Below are 21,689 nucleotides of genomic sequence, written 5' to 3'. Positions count from 1 at the left end.
TGTCTCTGGGACTTGGGACTTGGTGGGGAGGGTTTCAGGGAAAATAGGTAAAATGGGAAACTTTAACTATTTAAACCACATATATTTGTAGTGTTTGAGAAGGTTTTTTTTATTTTTATTTTTATTTTTTATTTTTTTATTTTTTTATTTTTTTTTGAGACGGAGTCTCGCTCTGTCACCCAGGCTGGAGTGCAGTGGCGCGATCTCGGCTCACTGCAACCTCCGCCTCCCGGGTTCACGCCATTCTCCTGCCTCAGCCTCTCCGAGTAGCTGGGACTACAGGCGCCCGCCACCACGCCCGGCTAATTTTTTGTATTTTTAGTAGAGACGGGGTTTCACCATGGTCTCGATCTCCTGACCTCGTGATCCGCCCGCCTCGGCCTCCCAAAGTGCTGGGATTACAAGCGTGAGCCACCGCGCCCGGCGAGAAGTTTTTTTTTAAGAATAAGCTTTTAACACTTTTATAACAAACAAAATAAGTCAATAGCAACTAGGAGGGAATGGTCAGTTGATACAAGATAGGCAAAGGTATAGAGATAAAGAAAACATAGACTAAAGGCCTGGTGACTTCGAGACAACTACAAGGGTCCTAGAGTGTTAGCAAAGGTATGTAGAGGGCAAAAGGTAAACAGTGTGGCCCACACAATACAGGAAAATATATGTTGGCTCAGCTGCGTCAACAGTGCCATGGTTGAGATTCCAATGTATGTAGAACCAGGGACACGGTACATAGTTCAACAATCATTTTTCCCTGTCCCAATAGTTCAAGAGGCTGCCTTTGCACCTGTCCTAATAATAATTAAATTCAATGCATTGCTGAACCATAAGTCTCATTACCAGGATCTTGGGCATAAGCGGCACAAACGTATAACCAAAAGTGCTTACAATCTTTGTTCTGGACCCTACATACCAGTGATCCTGAACTTGTTTTCAATCACAGATAACTTTGAGAAGCTGATCAAAGCTATGGATCATCCCCAGGAAATTGTGAATCACATTTGAAGCACCATGGATGTCAGGTTAAGATCCCCTGCTAGAGTCAGACAGGAGGTGAAAAGCAAAGAAACACCTCAGTCGACTAAAAGGAAGTAAGTGGCACACATCTAATGGATACAGCTGTTCCCAGAGCAAGGTTATCCTGGGCTGGCTGGAGGTAGAATAATGTAGGCAGCTTCCTTTGTTCAGAAGCAGAGGGAGTTTTGGGTCACAGATGGTGCTGTTTGACCACGACATTCTTGGTAGCATAGGGTGCTCTGCTAACTGTGTATTGTCCACTGGTGGTAGGGCTAAGAAAACCCTCCCAAAGAGACAAGGAAGTGATCAGACAGAAAAGCAGAGCTTTGAAAGCCAGCATTAAAGCAATCCATGTTGAAAAGAGTGGTAAATTGGCCGGGCGCAGTGGCTCACGCCTGTAATCCCAGCACTTTGGGAGGCCAAGGCGGGCGGATCACAAGGTCAGGAGATCGAGACCATCCTGGCTAACACGGTTGAAACCCTGTCACTACTAAAAACATGAAAAATTAGCCAGGCGTGGTGGCAGGCGCCTGTAGTCCCAGCTACTCGGGAGGCTGAGGCAGAAGAATGGCGTGAACCCGGGAGGCGGAGCTTGCAGTGAGCCGAGATCGCACCACTGCACTCCAGCCTGGGCGACAGAGTGAGACCCCGTCTCAAAAAAAATAAAAAAAAAGAAAAGAGTGGTAAATTTTGTGTGTGTGTGTGTGTGTGTGTGTGTGTGTGTGTGTAAAGTGTGGAAGAAACATTTTAGAGACCAGATAAGGCCGGGCGCGGTGGCTCACGCCTGTAATCCCAGCACTTTGGGAGGCAGAGGCAGGTGGATCACGAGGTGAGGAGATCGAGACCATCCTGGCTAACACCGTGAAACCCTGTCTCTACTAAAAATACAAAAAATTAGCCGGGCGAGGTGGCGGGCGCCTGTAGTCCCAGCTACGCGGGAGGCTGAGGCAGGAGAATGGCGTGAACCCCGGGGGGCGGAGCCTGCAGTGAGCCGAGATCGCACCACTGCACTCCAGCCTGGGTGAAAGAGCGAGACTCTGTCTCAAAAAAAATAAATAAATAAATTAATTAAATAAATAAAGAAGAGACCAGATATATGTCTATCGTTTTAAAGTACTGAGTGGACCCATCTTACCTGCAATAGTTGTGCTCACCCAGGCCCCCCTCCCCGTTGGGGTATTTTAGAGTGTTGTACGGATGCTGGAAAGTCTCGTTCCAAAACAGACATGGCTTCCCGCCTTGTAGTGCTGTCCAGTTCTGTGTTCCCCTATAATCCGCACCATTGGCTGTGAAACACTCTAGAAGAAAGAAAAGACAGAGCAAACTAATTTTCTGGCAACATTCATAGTTTCCTCCCTCTTCGGTTGATGTTTTGTTTTGTTTGGACCAAGTTGGAAATGGATAGTGTCTTGCTAGATCCTGGACACAGTGCAGTTAACACTTCTGGGGCTGAATAAATCTGAAACAAGGTACCCTCAAAAAGCTAGGCTAATCTTGGCACTAGCTTGTCTACAGACACTAGAACATTTTCCCCTAAAGTATACAGATCCCAACTAGGATATAAACAGGGAGCTGAAGTGTACTGGAGCCCATGAAGTGAACCAGGAAAACCCTAAATCTGGGAACAGTTGGTAACAGCCATCCATGTGGAATTCTGGGTACTCGGAGGGGGTCACTGCTCTTGCCAGTGGCTCTGTGTGGTAACTAGAACCAGGTCACCAGCTGTAACTGAGCTCTCCCCTACAGTCTGAAAGGCTGCACTGACACTTGGATTTAATAAGACCATCGGATACAGCAATGCTTTGGAATCCCAATCACACAAATCTGGGAATGACTCACATTCCCTGGTAATAAAGAACAGTCCTCCCCATGCTGTTTGAGATAGAGGTGCAACAAAACAGTCAGTCAACATGAGGGAGGAAGGGCCGGGCTGGCATTTTCTCTCACCTCTTTCTGAAATTCTTTTGAGGAGGCACATTGAAAATGGCCTCAGGTCCAATTTAATAAAATGACAAATCCTCACAGGTGCAACAATGTGTTTCTAAAATCTGCTTCTCAGACTTTGGGGGATGGGGACTGAGGCTGATAGGATTTTCACCCACATATTGCATGCATTAAACTCGAAGAGGTTCATGAGACAGGCACAGTACAAAGAACAATTTTTTAAAATTAGCTTTGTTGAAACTGACAGCTAGAAGCACTTCAAACACTTCTTTAAGATATATCACTAGAAAACTGACAACCTGGGGGAGTTACACCAGCATTCTTAGCTGCATTTCTTTCCTTCTCCTGGCATGCACTGACCTATAACTTCCAGTATTAAGGACTCTTAATGCCATCTCCTGTTGTCGTCCATGTGCCTACTCCAGTCTAAGCGTGTGAACAACATGAACACATTCGGGAAATTTCTTTTAATACTTCAAACTATCCACAGAACATCTCTCTTCCAGCACCCCCTTCCTCCGACCATCCAGGCCCTGTGTTTTGTCTGGAATGGCACCATTTTATGGATAGCCAAAATAATCTGAATGTCCACCTATGCAGGAAACCCTAGGAATTTATTTTTTATTATTTTTATTTTTTGAATGGAGTCTCGCTCTGTTGCCCAGGCTGGAGTGCAATGGTGCAATCTTGGCTCACCACGACCTCCGCCTCCCAGGTTCAAGTGATTCTCCTGCCTCGGCCTCCCTAGTAACTGGGATTACAGGCGCCCGCCACCATGCCCAGATAATTTTTGTATTTTTAGTAGATACAGGGTTTCACCATGTTGGCCAGGCTGGTCTCAAACTCCCAACCTCAAGTGATCCGCCCACTTGGGCCTCCCAGAGTGCTGGGATTATAGGTGTGAGCCACCACACCCTGCCAACCCTAGCAATTTATCATGTCTGGTGCAACGCTCATGTGTTATGATAAGTGCAACTCTTCGTGTACCATAATGACCAAACCCCTCTACCAAGAGTCTGCATAAATAAGTTCAAAGGAGGCAGTTCAGTATCGCATAAAATGCACTAAACCAAGAGACTAAGCCTTGGCTTCTTGTCCTGGACCTGCTGCTGACCAGCTGTGCGACCTTGGATGAATAAACATCATCCAAATAATTTCTAATATTTACACAGTGTTTTACCATGTGCCAAACTCTAAGTGCTTTACAAATGTCAACTTGTCACCAACCCAGAGAGGTACCTTAGTACCCCATTTTACAGATAAGGGAGCTGAGCACTCGACCACACCCTATACTGCCTCTAATGGAACCTCTTCAGCATCATTCTTGCTTCTCCCATTCTCTCCCTCACTCCACTTCCGATTCGTCAGCAAGTCCTGTTGACTTCCCTAAAACATATACCCTGAAACTGCCTTCTCTCCGTCTTTGATGCCACCAGTATAGTCCCCTTTATCATCAGAGAACAGTTTGGGTTTCACAGCTTCCACTTCTGTTCTCTTACAGTCCATTCTCCATAGTTCTTTAAAGAATGATGGCACTCAGAACAAAACTCACTCTTCCTCGGTGTCTGCAAGGTCTCTGTGATGCCGCCTCAGCCCCTTCCTCCCATGAAGCAGAGCTCTTCCCTTACTCACTCGCTGTGCTCCGGCCACACTGGTCTGCTTTTAATTCTGTGAACACACTATGCTATTTCCTGCCCAAAACGTTCTTCCCCTAATACTACCCATCACAGACTGAATACTACCTTCTCAGAAAGCCCTTCTCATCATCTTTACTCCTATTTTTCTGCCCTTTGTTTGCTTCACAACACTTACTATCACAAGAAATATATGTGATCTGAGAGAGAGAGAGAGAGACAATGTGTGTGGTATGTACCACACCAGACACACCAGAGCTCTATCCCAATCCCAGAGCTAGAGCAGGACCTGAAACCTGTGTTTCTGAAAGGCAGCCCAAGTGGTTCTGTTAAGTAATCAGGTTTGAGAACCACTAGACTAGATGATTCTAAGAACATCAGCCAACCCTTGCCAATTGCTAGAATTTTAATTGCTGTGTGTTAATACATGTTTTTCTCCTATCAGAATTTGTATATCAAAACATCATACTGTATCCCTTAAATATATAGGATAAAAATAATTTTTTAAAAAAAGTGTGAAGGGTGATCCAGGGGCCAGAAATCAGAGATGCCGCTCAATAGATCAATGGAAGGTCTTAGCAACCTGCAGGACAGGTGGGGTTCCTGAGACTCGGATGACTTGGTTTGTGATACAAAAGAATGTAGCAGAATGGGTAATAAAAAGAATCCATAGCCAGGCACAGTGGCTCAAGCCTGTAATCCCAGCACTTTGGGAGGCTGAGGCGAGCGGATCACCTGAGGTCGGGAGTTCGAGACCAGCCTGGCCAACATGGAGAAACGCCATCTCTACTAAAAATACAAAATTAGCTGGGGATGGTAGTGCATGCCTGTAATCCCAGCTACTTGGGAGGCTGAGGCAGGAGAATCGCTTGAACCCAGGAGGCGGAGGTTGTGGTGAGCCGAGATCGTGCCATTGCACTCCAGCTGGGGCAACAAGAGTGAAACTCTGTCTCAATAAATAAATAAATAAAATCCACACACATGACAGTCCTCGTGGAGACAAGATGGCATCTGAGAGTGGAAATGGGAAAGTGCAGGCTTCTTTGCTTGGGTCTGTTCCTCTCAGACCCAATCTTGTTCTCAGTTACACTGGTGAAACTGAGGCAGTGTATCAGATTCTGTGATTATTTTTTGACCAGACTTGCCCAGTACATATAAATTACGGAGAAAAGCAAGGAAAACAAACTTGAATGCTCTGCATTTAAAGTCATCTAGTGCATCTTGATTTCATCAGAGTACTAGGGTGCATATTAGGTAAATAGGACCCTACCTCCCTTATTTTTATTTTTTTTTCTTCAAAACAGTGATTTTATTTCCTTTGAATATATACCTAGAGCTGAGATTGCTGGAATATGGTCATTCTATTTTGAATCATTTGAGGAACCTCCACACTGTTTTCTATCGTGATTATGTTAATTTTTTTAACTTTTATTTTGGGTTCAGGGGTACATGTGAAGGCTTGTTACACAGGTAAACTCATGTCACAGGGGTTTGTTGTACAGATTTTTTCATCACTCAGGTACCCAACAGTTATCTTTTCTGCTGGTTTCCCTCCTCCCACCCTCCACCCTCGAGTAGACCCCAGTGTCTGTTGTTTCCTTCTTTGTGTTCGTAAGTTCTATCATGTAACTCCCAGCCTCCCTTATTTTCTACTGCTATGAAACTGATGTAAGCTTTGGCTAAATAAGCAAAGAGCGGCTTAAACCAATAAGAAACACACACACACAGAGCCAACTGTTTATTTATGTATTCAGTGAAAAGAGAATGAGTGAAAGCAAGAGATCTAATGTCTAGGAAATTATTCATTAATTAGTTCAGCAAATATTTATTCAATACTATGTGCCTGGCACTGTTCACAGCATTGGGGCTACAGAGATGAACAAATATCTTGTATTCATGGAGCTTACATGTTTATAATAAACTGATCAAAATGAACATCAGATAGTGATAAGTGCTATTAGGAGGAATGAAGCAGAGTAAAGGGAGTAAGATGGAACGGTGAGGGCTCTCTCCTAGGGTGGGTCAGGGAAAACCTAGTGAGCAGAGATGTGGATGAAGGCAGGAAGCAAACTCAGTGAATGAGGCAGGAGGTGTGTAACTGGCAGAGGGTCCAGCAAATGCAAAGCCCCTGCAAATGGCAATGTTTGGCAGGTTTGGGGAGCTACAAAGCTGCTCCTCTAGTCTGACTGGAGCAGAAGAATGAGCAGGGAAGGGCAGGCAAGGTCAGGACGTGTAAGGTCTTGAGGGTTAGATAAATGAGATTCTGGCTTTTGTTCTAAGTGTAAGGGGAAGCCACTGGAGGGTTTAGAGCAGGGGAATGACATAATGTGACTTATCTTTATTTTTATTTATTTTTGCAACTTATCTTTTAATAGAATTGTCTAGCTGTTGGGTGGAGGAAAAACCACTGACAGGCAAGAACTAGGCAGGGAGAAAAGTAGGTAGTTACTGTAGAAGGATGGGCGAGAAAGAAGGATGGCCTGGAGTAGGCTGGCAGCTGTAGGGTGGTGAGAAGTGGACCGATTCTAGATATATTTTGAAGGTAGTGGCAAAAGTATTTGCTGGGGGTTTGGATACAGGGTCTGAGAGACAGAGGGGTCACACAGCACACCGAAGGGGCCTGCGCAACCAGCTGAGTAGTGATACCATTTACTGTAATGGGGGGGTCAGGAAGGTCAGAGTGTTTTGGGGTAGAATCAAGAGTTTGGTTTTGGATAGGTTAAGCTTGACATCTTCAGAAAACTGAGTGGAGATGTGGAGTAAGCAAATGGCTACATGAGTCTGGAGTTGAGGAAAAAGGCTGAAGCTAAAGCTAGAAATATGGTCCCCAGCACTTACGTGTAGAGAGAATAGGATACTATGTGTATCAGCCCCAACATCTGGGGCTGAGCCCTGGGGCCCTCCAACGTATCACATTTTGCAATGATGACTGAGAAAGTACAGCCTGTGGGGTAGGAGAAAAGCTAGGAAAACTTTTTCAATCATTTTTTTTTTTTGTTTATCACACAACTTCTAGCAACAATGTGGTACAGTATGGAAAGCCTATGTTAGGGGCTGTAGAGCCAGACCTCAGCTTTTCAATTTACAAGCTACAAGCACTTGCCTAACCTCTTTGAGCCTCAGTTTCTTGACTTGCAAAATGAAAGATTTGATTATCTACAGCTCAGGGCAGTTGGAAGAATTGGAAGGTGTGCAAGTAAAGTACTCGGTACATAGTAGGTATCCAAAAATTATTATTGTATAATCATAAAGGTATAAAAATAATCAAACTTTATATAAGCTTAGAAATATTATAAGCATCATGATAATTTAGGTTATTCTGAGGCCAGGTGTGGTGGCTCATGCCTGTAATCCCAGCACTTTGGGAGGCTGAGACGGGCAGATCACTTGATATCAAGAGTTCGAGACCAGCCTGGACAACATGGCGAAACCCCATCTCTACCAAAAATACAGAAAATTAGCCAAGCATGATGGTGTGTGCTTGTGGTCACAGCTACTCAGGAAGCTGAGGTAGGAGGATCACTTGAGCCTGAGAGGCAGAGGTTGCAGTGAGCCAAGATCGCACCACGGCACTATACCCTGGGTGACAGAGTGAGAACCCCATCTCAAAATATGTGCGTGTGTGTGTGTGTATGCACACGTGCACGCATGTGCACACTATTCTGGTCCATAAAATAATGAGCTATAAAAGGCAAGATAACATGAGTATGTGGGCACATCATCCTACTACAATTCTGTTTAAAGTTAGGCTACCATCAAGATGGAACATATATATGGCTTGAATCCTGTGTCGAATCCTAGCATTCAATGGGTAAGTGGTAAGGGAAAAAGATACAGACGAGCAAATAGGTTTTTCTTCATCAAAATTTCAGCTGTAAATATGATGAAACACATCTTCATTTATTTATGCTACTAAAATCACATAATTCAATATTTATGCTAATCATAAGTGAGGAAAACACAAGTTAATAGAGTCCCAGGAAAAACTCTGCCAGGGTGTATAATACCTGCTCTGCAGCTTTAAGGTTCATGTTTAAACTATAACAAGGTATTCTTTTAAAATAATTAAAACTTGGCCGGGCGTGGTGGCTCATGCCTGTAATCCCAGCACTTTGGGGGGCCGAGGTGGGCGGATCACCTGAGGTCGGGAGTTTGAGACCAGCCTGATCAATATGGAGAAACCCCATCTCTACTAAAAATACGAAATTAGCCGGGCATGTTGGCGCATGCCTGTAATCCCAGCTACTCGGGAGGTTGAGGCAGGAGAATCACTTAAACCTGGGAGGCGGAGGTTGCAGTGAACCAAGATCACACCATTGCACTCCAGCCTGGGCAACGAGAGCAAAACTCCGTCAAAAAAAAAAAAACTTGACATGTATAAGACAGTGGTAGGAAAACAGCAGTTAATCTAAAAGACATCCTAATCTTTGGTAAGGTTTAATAAAGCTGAAGAATATGCTCTCTATAAAGCTCTATAACTAGGTAATTCTAATTTGTCCAAAAATACACTATTGAGAAATACATTTTTCTCCATATTCCTGGTTTTCTGGCAGAATTACTAGTTAAATCTCTATATATGACGCTTGTGAGAGTCATTGTTTTTTTTTAATCCACTAAAGTTAAGTCTCTGTTCTCTGTGGGACCACTTAGCACTTCTACTGATCTTATGTTGGAAGAATCTGTCTGGTTTTAGCCTGGCTTGAAATCAACATGAATCAATTCATATTAAATTCAATTACAGCATCTTAAAGCAAGACAGCAGAGAACATATTCCAATAAGAATATCCTTTGTTCTTTAAAAAAGTCTATGAAACTTAGTAGGTGGATAGATTATAGAAATCTAAGGTTTAGGTGTAAATGCTTTTTTTGATATTTAGAGGGTATGGCTCATGCCTGTAATCCCAGAACTTTGGGAGGCAAAGGCAAGAGGATCACTTGAGCCCAGGAGTTCAAGACCAGCCTGGGCAACATAGGGAGACCCCATCTCTACAAAATTAAAATTAAAATTAAAAATTTGCTGGGTGTGGTGGTGTGTGCTTGTAATCCTAGTTATCTGGGAGGCTGAGGTGGAGCCCAGGAAGTCAAAGCTGCAGTGAGCCATGGTCATGCCACTGCACTCCAGCCTGGGCGATGGAGTGAGACCCTATCTCAAAAAAGATATATAGAGAGAGGGCAACACGACAGTGCTGTCAAATATTCATATAGCACACCTATCACCCTATTGGGTTTCAAATACAGACTGGTGCCCGGTGGGAACTTGCACCACTTCAAAGCCCCTGGGCAGACTACCCTTTGCCCTCAGACACTCAAAAGCACTATGGGAAACCTGATTTCAGTTATGTGAAACCCTGTAGTAAAGGGGCATGTGGCCCTGGGAAGGCAGGGGTTCCCAGCCTTTTCCAACCCAACACCACTGAGGCTATGATAGGACACACTCCCATCTTCAGAAATGGCTCTCCAAGAGCAGTGATTTCTACAATTACATAGAGGAATGTCATCAGATCTAGAATAGAGAGAGGATAGTTTAGGGAAAAAACAACAACCCTGTACATACATAGTACATATGGAGAATCAGTGCAATAAAGGGGAAATGCTGTCAGAGAAGCAGCTAACACTGTGGTTTGAACAAACTACCCAGACATCACTGGGCCTCAGTTTCTTCCTTGGTTTCCTCATCTGTGAAATTAGGAGGGTTGAGCCAGATTATCTCAACGTCCCTTCACTGTAAATGTCTGCAATTTCAAGTTCAAGATCTAACAAAATGAAACTCAGATCCAAAAGTCTGGGGTGATATGACTGGAAAGGACTCGTGGCTAAAAATCTCTTCCAGGCTTAAAATTCTCTAATTCTATGTTTCTCTAATGGAAGTAAGAATTGTATGGTTAAAAAAAAAAAAAACACACCTCACCTCCCATGTGGGCCTTCCCTCTGAGAGGCACTTAGGCCCTTTTTTTTTTTTTTTTTGAGACAGGGTGTTGCTCTGTCACACAGGCTGGAGTTCAGTGGAGCAATCATGGCTCACTGTGGCCTCTACTTCCCGGGCTCAAGTGATCCTCCCATCTCAGCCTCCCACATAGCTGGGACTATAGGCATGTGTCACCACACCTGGCTAATTGTTTAATTTTTTGTAGATATGGGGTCTACATTGTCTAGGCCAATCTCGAACTTCTAGGCTCAAGCTATCCACCTGCCTCTGCCTCCCAAAGTGCTAGGATTACAGGCAAGAGCTATTGTGCCCGGCCTACTTAGGCATTCTTCTTGCTTAAAAGAAACTACATCTTCAACAAGTAAATTGCAAGAAAAGAAAAAAGGGGAAATCTAAGGGTTAATAGAGATTTAGGACTCACATTACCTAAATACACCTTGTTTAGATCCTGACTGAAGTGGAAAAAATACTAATAAGACAACCAGGAAAATTTGAACATTGATTGGATATTTGATGGCATTAAGGAATTATTGTTTTTTTCTAGGTGTAATAATGGTACTATTACTATGTTTTTGAAAGGAATCCTTAGCATTTAGAGATACATACTAAAATGTTTACAGATGAGGTGACATATCCGAAATTGGTTACAAAATAATGTAGTAAGGGGAATGAAGAGGGTATAGATGAAATAACATTAGCTATGGTTAATAATTGTGGGAGTCGGGAGATAGATACGTGGGACTTCCTTACACTCTCTTCTCTATTTGTGTCCTAAATTTCCCATAATAAAAAATTTTTCAAAGAACATCTTGAAAATAGTTACCAACATGTTATTTTGAAATTAATCTACCTTAGCCTTTTTTCAAGAACTATAAACAAATTCAGCCATAAAGTTAGCCATCTAAAATCAAAATTGATATTCATATATCATGTTCTTGGATTATGTATTAACAGTGCCAAATGACCATAGAACAAGCTGCCCTTTTGCCCAAAGTGGAATTACCACAACAAAAATCACTGTAATGTTTTACGTATTAGTAGCTTTTTCATTAAACTACCTTTTAGATCTTCTTTTCCGTTAAAGGAGATGGTGTCCTTAAAAACAGTACGGAAGGAAAGGCCATGCCTCTCAAAGATACTTTAACTAAAGAATTTATACTTTTGGAAGGGGACATGAGGTCTTCTATTTGAATCTCCAGTTTATCTATCTCTACTAAGAGATGAAGTATTTAATTACTTAAAAGACCATTCCAAGAAAAACTGAACTTACAGAGTAAGCATAAGACCAGATGTTTGAATTCAGAAGAACCATGAAAATGCTTCAGAGAGGGGGCCTTATTTGTTAAATAAAAATTAAAAAAACAAATAATTATCAAGGCAGAGAAGGTCCAGAATGCAGTGGCTTGGGTACCACTCTTTTCCCATCTGGCTCTCATCTTGAATATGCTCCACTCCTACCCAGGCAGGGCCCCCTGGAAAACATGCCATGCTTGTCGCTGTGAAGCATGTGTGTTTCTGCCAGGAATAGTCATCATGAAAATGCATTACTGTTGAGGAATTTTTATTTATCATTTACCATATTATAAACCCATATAATAGAGGCATTTGAGTCAGAGCCACTCCATCTTGAACAGCAGATGGGTAAAATGAGGCTGGGACCTTCCGGGGTACATCCCCAGTTTAGGCATTCTTGGTCACAGGATGAAATAGGTCAGCACAAGACACAGGTCACGAAGACTTCGCTGATAAAACAGGATGTGGTAAAGAAGCCAGCCAAAACCCCCCAAAACCAAGATGGTGACGAAAGTGACCTCTGGTCATCCTCACTGCTCATTACACACTAATTATAATATATTAGCATGCCAAAAGACACTCCTACAAGCACCGTGACAGTTTACAAATACCACAGCAACATCCAGAAGTTACCCTATATGACCTAAAAAAAGAAGAGGATCCCTAGGTTCCGGGAACTCCTCACCCCCTTCCCGGAAATCTCATGAGTAATCTACCCCTTGTTTAGCATAGGGTCAAGAAATGACCATAAAAATAGCCAACCAGCTGCCCTCAGGGCTGCTCTGCCTATGGAGTAGCCATTCTTTTGTTTATTTACTTCTCTAATAAACTCCTTTTCACTTTACTCTGTGGACTTGTTCTGAATTCTTTCTTTTTTTTTTTGAGATGAGTCCCCTGTCGCCCAAGCTGGAGTGCAGTGGTGCGATCTCAGCTCACTGCAACATCCGCCTCCTGGGTTCAAGCGGTTCTCCTGCCTCAGCCTCCCTAGTAGCTGGGATTACAGGCACCCACCACCATGCCTGGCTAATTTTTGTATTTTTAGTAGAGACAGGGTTTCACCATGTTCGCCAGCTGGTCTCAAACTCCTGACCTCAGGTGATCCACTGGCCTCAGCCTCCCAAAGTGCTGGGATTACAGGCATGAGCCACTGTGCCAGAACCCTGAATTCTTTCTTATGCAAGATCCGAGAACCCCCCTTTTGGAGTCTAGATCAGGACCCCTTTCTCGTATCACAACCATCAAATTGAAGCCCAAAAGACTTTTTGAGAAAAAAATGTCCATTAACCTATCAGCATTCAGGTCTATAATATGTAGAGGTTAAACTTCAGTTAAAGAATGGACTCATTCAAATAGTCAAAAGTCACTGACTCAGCAGAACTCTAAGAAAAATATTTCATTTATTAACCAAAGCACCTTGATGGATTTTACTTCCAATACCAATAGAATATATTCTATTATACTTTGGCGATGTAAAGCATCTATCTCTCAATGTAATATGTGAGTACAAATAAATCTACCTTGGATATTTATTCATAAATATCTCCCTGAATCTTGAAATAAAATTTCATACTAGAAAGTTTTCATAGCCTTGGCAACACAGTGAGATTCTGTCTCTACAAGAAATATTTTTTAAAAAGTAGCCAGGCGTGGCGGCGGATGCCTCCCAGCTACTCGGGAGGCTGGGGCAAGGGTCTCTCTTGAGTCTGCAGTGAGCTGTAATCACGCCTGGGTGACAGAGCGAGACCTTGTCTCAAAAAAAGAAGTTTTCACATAAGGATACAGGAAACGTGAGATATTTTAAAGCTGAAAGTCCAGCTTGCTGATGGACGATACCTTAGCTCATTATAAGCCAGCTCCAAAGAAAACAAAAGGCGGAGAACTATTTGAAGGCTCAGGGTCTAGAATAGGTAGCACTAACTTCTATAGAAACCAGGGGTTTTGAAACAAGTCACACAGCGCCTGCTGCCACAGCTCTTAAAGCACTTGATTACCTTGAACTGTAATTGCTCAGGAAGCACACAGCCCTGTTTCCAATAGTCGGTGAGTATCTTACTCACCTTTGTATCCTCAGCAACTACAGACCACATAGAAGGTGCCTAGCTAAGTGTCTGTTGAAAGAGGGAAGCTGGTGAATGAGGGGCTAGGGGAAAGCTCCATTACAGATACATTCAGGGTGCATTAGTTTCCTCACCAATGTATTCCTCCGAGGCCAGCCTCAAGACTTACCTAGCAATACCTATGAGAAGTTCTAGGAAAGTTTATGTAAATCAAGGAAATCAAATACTTGCTATTTAAACCAGGGACTCTGCTATTTAAAGGAAATGGATGGTGGCTGGGTGCAGTGGCTCACCCTTGTAATCCCAGTACTTTGGGAGGCCAAGGTGGGAGGATCACTTGAGGCCAGGAGTTTGAGACCAGCCTGGCCAACATAATGAAACTCCGTCTCTACTGAAAATACAAAAATTAGCTGGGTGTGTTGGCGCATGCCTGTAGTCCCAGCTACTTGGGAGGCTCAGGCATGAGAATTGCTTGAACCCAGTAAGCAGAGGCTACAGTGAGCCAAGATTGTGCCACTGCACTCCAGCCTGGGTGACAGAGTGAGACTCCATCTAAAAAATAAAATAAAATAAAATAAAATAAAAATATGAATTTTATATTCTTAGTTTACTTTAAGCAGCAGGCACCCAGCTCAAACCTACGCCTTGCCTCACTATCACTTGAGCAACCTTTTTCCATGTTATCTGAAGTTCTCAATTAGATGAAAAGGAGATAAACTGATATAATCCAGCTTCTAGACAAGTTTTCTTAGTAATGGGCCGGGTGCAGTGGCTCACGCTTGTAATCCCAGCACTTTGGGAGGCCGAGGCGGGCGGATCACGAGGTCAGGAGATTGAGACCACGGTGAAACCCCGTCTCTACTAAAAATACAAAAAAATTAGCCGGGCGTGGTGGCGGGCGCCTGTAGTCCCAGCTACTCGGAGAAGCTGAGGCAGGAGAATGGCGTGAACCCGGGAGGCGGAGCTTGCAGTGAGCAGAGATCGCGCCACTGCACTCCAGCCTGGGCGACAGAGCGAGACTCTGTCTCAAAAAAAAAAAAAAAAGAAGTTTTGTTAGTAATGCCTGTGACCTATTTTTAATGTCAGATGGCAAGAAAATTCCTCAATAATAAAGTCCTGGAGGGCAGCCAATACTCCATGGAAGCCAGACTCTGGGCTTTTCAGCTTCCCTTGGCTGATATGGGATAGACAAATAATATAAGAGCTCCTGAGTGGAGAGCTGATACCAGGTAGACCATATATCTCTAGAGTACATTTCAAAGTAAAACCCAAAGCAACAAAGTTGTAGCCTTCTGTCAATTAGCACAGGGATAAGTCCTAATCAGAGATGCTGGGCACACAGGAGGAATTTGATAAGTACTTGTTAATTGGCCCCAACATAAAAATATGACTCAAGAGATGGGTTTCATAAGTTCTGGCCGGGGAGACAGTTTAGGGCAGAAGGAAAGGCTCACTGTAACACTGATTTATAAATAGATGGAACTATCATCTCTGGTCACTTGGAGCATTAAGAATAAGAGCAGATAGTGGCCAACAGATTAATTCTGATTATCAAAGCTTTAAAGTTTCATGGAGTGTTCCATGAAGCTCGATTAGGGTTGCCAGATTTGACAAATAAAAACAGAATTCTCATTAAATTTGAATTTCAGATAAACATCAAAGAATTTTTTAAGACAAGTATTCCTAAACATTGCATGAAACAGACTTTAATTAAAAATTCTTTGGTGTTTATCTGAATTTCAAACTTAATTGGGCATCCTGTAATGTATCTGACGATTGTACTGTAGAGAGAATAAAAAGACACAGTGAATCACAGACCCCCTTACTGCATTAAGGTTTCTGAAACACTGTCCACAGAAATGCTTAAAGAGGTTAGATGTGGATAATGAAGAATCTGCTTAACAGTGAAAAAAGATGCTGATCAGAATCAACTGTTCCTAGGCAGGCAACTAACAGCAAAAAGAAGGACAAAAGAAGAATACAATCGGGACGGGGTTTCTCAATCTCAGCGCTACTGACATTTTGGGCTGTATAACTCTTTGGCGTGGGGGCTCTCCTGTGCATTCTAGGATGTTTAGCAGCAGCATCCCTGGCCTCTACCTGCTAGATGCCAGTAGTACCTCTTTAGTTGTGACAGCCAAAAATGCCTCCAAGTATTGCAAAATGTCCCCCGGGGGTAAAATCTCCTCCAGTTGAAATCACTGAGTTAGAAAAAATGGTCAAATAAACAGAAAGTGTCACACCCATTAACCAGTGGTCATATAACTAAAGATTGTTCTCAAGGGAGACTTTCTCAGCTCAGCCCCTGGCCCCTCCAAGCCCCTAACAAAGAAGGCCTAGTCATTTCAGCTGAGACAATCAGAAACCCTTCATCTGCCAGAAGCGCTAGGGAAGAATGTTTGGTGAGCCAGGCCAATGAAATTCTGCATGGCCATGCACACATCACAGCAAGCAGGGCATCGCACCCAGCCTTTGAAGACACTCCTTTTAAGTTAATCTCCCCTCCAACTAAACTTTTTCCAAATCTCTTCCTGCCATTTGGAAGTTGAGTGATTCTCAGCTGAAGAGGCCTGTATAGACGAGGTGCAGATGGCAGCAGTTACAGCCCTCACCAGATGCTACAGTCTCTAATTTGATTGAAAGGATATAATTAGACAACAGAAACACTTTAATGAAAGAGCAAAACATGGAGGGAGGGAAGGATTGAAGGCCCTTAACTGATGCCAAAACACCCACCAGTAATAGAGGCTTTGAGTCTGGGGAAAGGGAAGGGGAAAGCCCCTTAAAAGGACAGTCCCCATCCTGTTTATTTCCCCATAGACATAGGAATAGGGATTTTATTATTGTAGATTTCCACTGTATTTTATGTGGGAACAATCTGATTAGAACCAGAAGGGTCTTCGGAAGAACATCAAAGAAAAACAAATATGGCTTCTGTGGTCATTATTAAAAATATTTTTACCAGCCCAATAATTTTCTTTGAAGATGAATTTTTATAGATTGAACAACAGCAAGTAATTTACATACTGTGATGGGATTGGTTAGCAATCCCCACTAGTCTAGAAGAGAACTACTTGGTTGCCATGTTTTCCTCCAACTTTAGGACACTAAGGCACATGCACGGCCATCTAATATGTCTGTTTGGAAGGTATGAAGAAACCAGGCAGAGTCAATCATACACGCTGATAGCTACAGCCACTCTGAATCATCTTTAAAAGTTGCCTACACTGTTTTTACTATTTCCTAGCTTTAAAATTTTGAGTGTGAGTATACCGTTCGGGTTCTAACCAAGAATCTAACCAAACTGAAATAAATCCAGCCCTCAAAGTCTGCAGTTGCTAATGTGGTGTGACACTTGGGTTTGGAAGCGGCTGCAGCCTCCTCAGCCCACTAGAAGCAGGGCCCCACCCTTGTGGCAAATTGAACAATAAAAGTTTAATGCTTTGGCTACTTGCCAGGGATTAGATCCGTGGCAAGGGAAGCTAGAAGCTGGGCGCAGCAGAGGGGTAGCTCTGAGAGGGCCCTGTTGTATAAATGCAGGGAGAGAGGCAACTTTGCGTGTGAGGTGGCCTAAAACGTTTTGTCTGCCAAGGTGCTCCCTAGCACCCCAATTCGTTCATTCCTCTTTAAACTGGTACAAGTCCAGGCTAGGGAGGTGTTTACCTAGAAAGAGAATTTAAAAGTGGGGGAAGGGATTCCCTTAGAAGAGAAGTCACATTTCTGTGGAGTAGTTATTTGTGAGGTGTATGGACACCAATCTGACATTTTTCTGTGATGGCCTCTTTCCTTTCCCTCATCAGTCTGAATCCAGACAAAGTCTCAGAAGGTGAGGTGAGGGTTGAGGGAAGCACTGCCTTGGGAGGAAGACTATGAAGATAAGAGAGGGAGGAAAAAGCCGGGCGCGGTGGCTCACGCTTGTAATCCCAGCACTTTGGGAGGCCGAGGCGGGCGGATCACGAGGTCAGGAGATCGAGACCACGGTGAAACCCCGTCTCTACTAAAAAATACAAAAAATTAGCCGGGCGTGGTGGCGGGCTCCTGTAGTCCCAGCTACTCGGAGAGGCTGAGGCAGGAGAATGGAGTGAACCCGGGAGGTGGAGCTTGTAGTGAGCCGAGATCGCGCCACTGCACTCCAGCCTGGGTGACAGAGCGAGACTCCGTCTCAAAAAAAAAAAAAAAAAAGGGAGGAAAAATAGAGTGACCTCAGACGGCTCCTCCTAGACTAATACTTACAGGTTCCAGCTGGATTCTCAAGGTCAAACTGAATATAGAAGGAATGTCAGTCATCATTCTCACCAATGACGAGGCTGCACAGTGAGACGGCTAGAAGGTAACCTGCCTAGTGGCGTTGGGGGTGCTGGATCTCACTTCAAACCTATACAGGTAGTTTTCTAAGGGACACATTCACTTCCTCCTATGTTGTCCTTATTCAGGCAGCAGACACTCAGGCAAAAGCTACAGATCCAAACTTCCGGCCTCTCTCAAGTGTTTTGCATTAACTGTTCCACAGTACAAGCACAATCAACTTGGTATGTTTGAATGTTTCATTTTGTTCTTTCAGAAATGTTTTAATTAAAACAAAATAATCAGCCATGCTAAGCACATTGTTGTTTTTTAAAACGACTTTAAATATGACAACAGAACCATGGACATAAAAATTAACTGCCTAGGAAAGTCATAGAAGTTTGTTTTTTTTTTTTTTTTCTGGCTGTTTTTCTGTGTCAGGTCTGGTGCCACCTGCTGCCTGGGCTTTCCTCTGAGAAATAGATCTCTCAACGGTTTGTTCTAAGCAACATCTGCAGGCATAGTTGAACAAACCATAGGCAGTTCCAAGGCAGGCACTATTTATGTAGTGTACACTGAACCACGCTGAATTTCTCTTTAGGACATTTTCGAGGTGTTCTTTTTTTTTTTTTTTTTTTTGAGACAGGGTCTTGCTCTGTTGCCCAGACTGGAGTGCAGTGGCACAATCTCAGCTCACTGCAACCCTGACCTCCCAGCTCAAGTGATCCTCCCACCTCAGCCTCCTGAGTAGCTAGGACTACACGACATCTGGCTAATTTTGGTTTATTTTTTGTAGAGACAGGGTTTCACAGAGACAGGGTCTCACTATGTTGCCTAGGCTGGTCTCAAACTCCTGGGCTCAAGGGATTCATTCACCTGAGCCTTCCAAACTGCTGGGATTACAGGCTTGAGCCACTGCACCTGGTCTAAAAGTCCTATTAAAGACCCAAATGTATGTGCGTGAACTTTTCCCCATACGTATCTTTTAAAAAAAATTGTGGTAAAATATTAACATAAAATTTACCATTTTAACCATTTCTCCCATATGTATCTTAAAGTTAATTAACAGAAAATGGTAAGAGTTTCATTTGTTCACCAAAATCAAGCCTCCTTCTCACCTTTTCTAGACCAGTGAACACTGAAAAAAATCAAAAGACATGGACCTTGAACAGAACTCAGCAAAGCACAGCCTGTGGCCCAAATCTGGCTCACTGCCTGTTTCTGTATGGCCCACAAGCTAAGACTTAAAAAATCTATAATTTAAAAAAGTTTTGAAAATTCAAATAAACAATATTTTGTTAACATAAAAATTATAGGAAATTCCCAGCCTGGGCAATGTGGTGAAACCCCGTCTCTACTAAAAATAAAATACTAGCCAGGCATGGTGATGCATGCCCGTTATCCCAGCTGAGGCAGGAGAACTACTAGAACCCGGGAGGCAGAGGTTGCAGTGAGCCGAGATCGCGCTACTGCACTTCAGCTTGGGTGACAGAGTGAGACTCCGTCTCTTTAAAAAAAAAAAAAAAAAAAGGAAATTCAAATTTCAGTGTCCATAAAGCCTTACTGAAACACAGTCATGCCCATTCATTTGTCTTTTGTCTATGCTGCTTTTGCCCTACAGAGTTCAATAATTGAAACACAGATAGTATAAGGCCCATGAATCTCACATTATTTACTGTCTTCCTTTACAAAAAATGTTTGCCCATACCTGACCTAGATTATCAGTTGACATTTCCAGACTCAAAAATTCTAAACTAAGGATGGTATATTCCCCATCACCAAAAATCCCTAATCTGTATATTGTGAAGCTATTTAAAGCAATATATTTTATCTTACTTATTGCTTTTGGTCTAACTATGCTAAACCATGAGTTTATCAATAATATCTGTATTGAGTGCATCAACTTTCTGTTTATGAGTAGTGAGCCTAAAAGGAATGCTTTCTTGCTTTAAGATTTATAAAGCGGCTCATTGCCTATCTTAAATATTTGTTATTTATTTATTTTGAAATAGAGTTTTGCTCTTATTGCCCAGGCTGGAGTGCAATGGCATGATCTCAACTCACCGCAACCTCTGCCTCCTGGGTTCTAGCGATTCTCCTGCCTTAGCCTCCCAAGTAGCTGGGATTACAGGCATGCACCACCATGCCCGGCTAATTTTTTGTATTTTTAGTAGAGATGGGGTTTCGCCATGTTGGCCAGGCTGGTCTCGAACTCCTGATCTCAGGTGATCCGCCTGCCTTGACCTCCCAAAATGCTAGAATTACAGGTGTGAGCCACTGCGCCTGGCCTCAAGGATTTAAATGGTTTGTCCAGGGGCTAAAATATATTTTCACAAAAATATCAGAGGTCTCTGATAGCACGTCGAAATGGTGTTTCTTAAAATACTCAGAGTATACAAGTAACTGGTATGCACCCTTCACTCCTTCACTGCTTCAGCCCCCATGTTGCTTACAGGTAATTCTATTAGCATTAATGAAGTCCCCAAGAGGGCCAAGAATTGGTAGAGAGTATGAAGCTCTAGCTGTTAACTGAACTCATAGGTTTAATGGCAAACACATTACTGGCTAGTGGGGCAAATTCCAGATGAGGAGTTAGAGGAGAATGAGCATCAGTCTATAAACTTATAAAAGGTATTCACAGCAAACATAACCTCAGTGGAGAAGCTCTGTTGATGTGCACCTGATAGACCCTAAAGGTAGTAAAACACTCAAGTGAGTAGACCATAAATTCCATAAATTCCAGATTGGACCTACTACAGAGAACCTATCGACCCCATGGCCCTAGCTGCACTCCTCCTTGAAGGAAAGTCTAGATTCCATCACCTTCTACTTTCCTTCTTATGAGTTGTGAAGGAAGGAAGAGAATCTTAGAGGAAGAATGAAAAGAAGGGAGATCATTTGGGGTTGGCTACACATTGTAATTAGAAGTAGGATTGATGGGGAATGAGCTAACTGTTTTCATAAAGTCAGCATTCAAAATGCAAACCACCAGTAATTTAAATATTACAAAACTGTGCAGAATATAAATATTGAAATAATTTTTTCCATCCACAAAATTTTAGAGAAAATTACAGTATCAAAAAATATAAAATGGCAAGTTTGGCATATCCTCAGAGTAAAATGTGTGTGTGTGTTTTATTGGAAAGGATTTTAAAAGCTAGTGGGTAGGATCTAGACAGGATGTGTTGGTGAAGACCATGTGGTACCTCCCTAAAACTGCTTCTGCAACTAGACAGGAAAAGTCAAAAAAGCAAAGCACCGAGTTATCAGGACGGTAAGGCACCAAGCTGGCAAGGCTCAGTGAGTTCGGAACTTGGGCCACTTATCACAAATTATTTCACAATGATTATTTGCCCCTACCCCCAGACTCCTAAATAAAAGTACACCAAAATCTGGGGTGCAAACTTCATAAGAGCTGCTGCATTTGACCTTTAAAAAGCAAAGATATCTGGGAAGAGAATAGCTTTCAACAAGCTTAAGCAGAGTTGGCTCACTTGATGCTTTTCAGAGCTGCTACTCTGCCCTTTCCAGAAGGGG

General features: G+C 42.9%; 1 protein-coding gene across 4 annotated transcripts in view; it reads right to left on the bottom strand.

The window, feature by feature from the left end:
• KREMEN1 (kringle containing transmembrane protein 1) overlaps positions 1 to 21,689 on the bottom strand; it is a 109,276-nt gene that overhangs the window by 73,932 nt on the left and 13,655 nt on the right. For all 4 annotated transcript variants that reach the window (XM_058431498.1, XM_058431497.1, XM_032140085.1 and 1 more), the window contains exon 2: positions 2,150 to 2,312. In XM_058431498.1, the coding sequence (XP_058287481.1) occupies positions 2,150 to 2,312 (163 nt within the window). The remainder of the gene's footprint in view (positions 1 to 2,149; positions 2,313 to 21,689) is intronic.

This window comes from Hylobates moloch, unplaced genomic scaffold, assembly GCF_009828535.3.
Source record: "Hylobates moloch isolate HMO894 unplaced genomic scaffold, HMol_V3 SCAFFOLD_19, whole genome shotgun sequence".
NCBI classification, from domain to species: domain Eukaryota; kingdom Metazoa; phylum Chordata; class Mammalia; order Primates; family Hylobatidae; genus Hylobates; species Hylobates moloch.
This window is presented reverse-complemented; position numbering and strand designations above follow the sequence as displayed.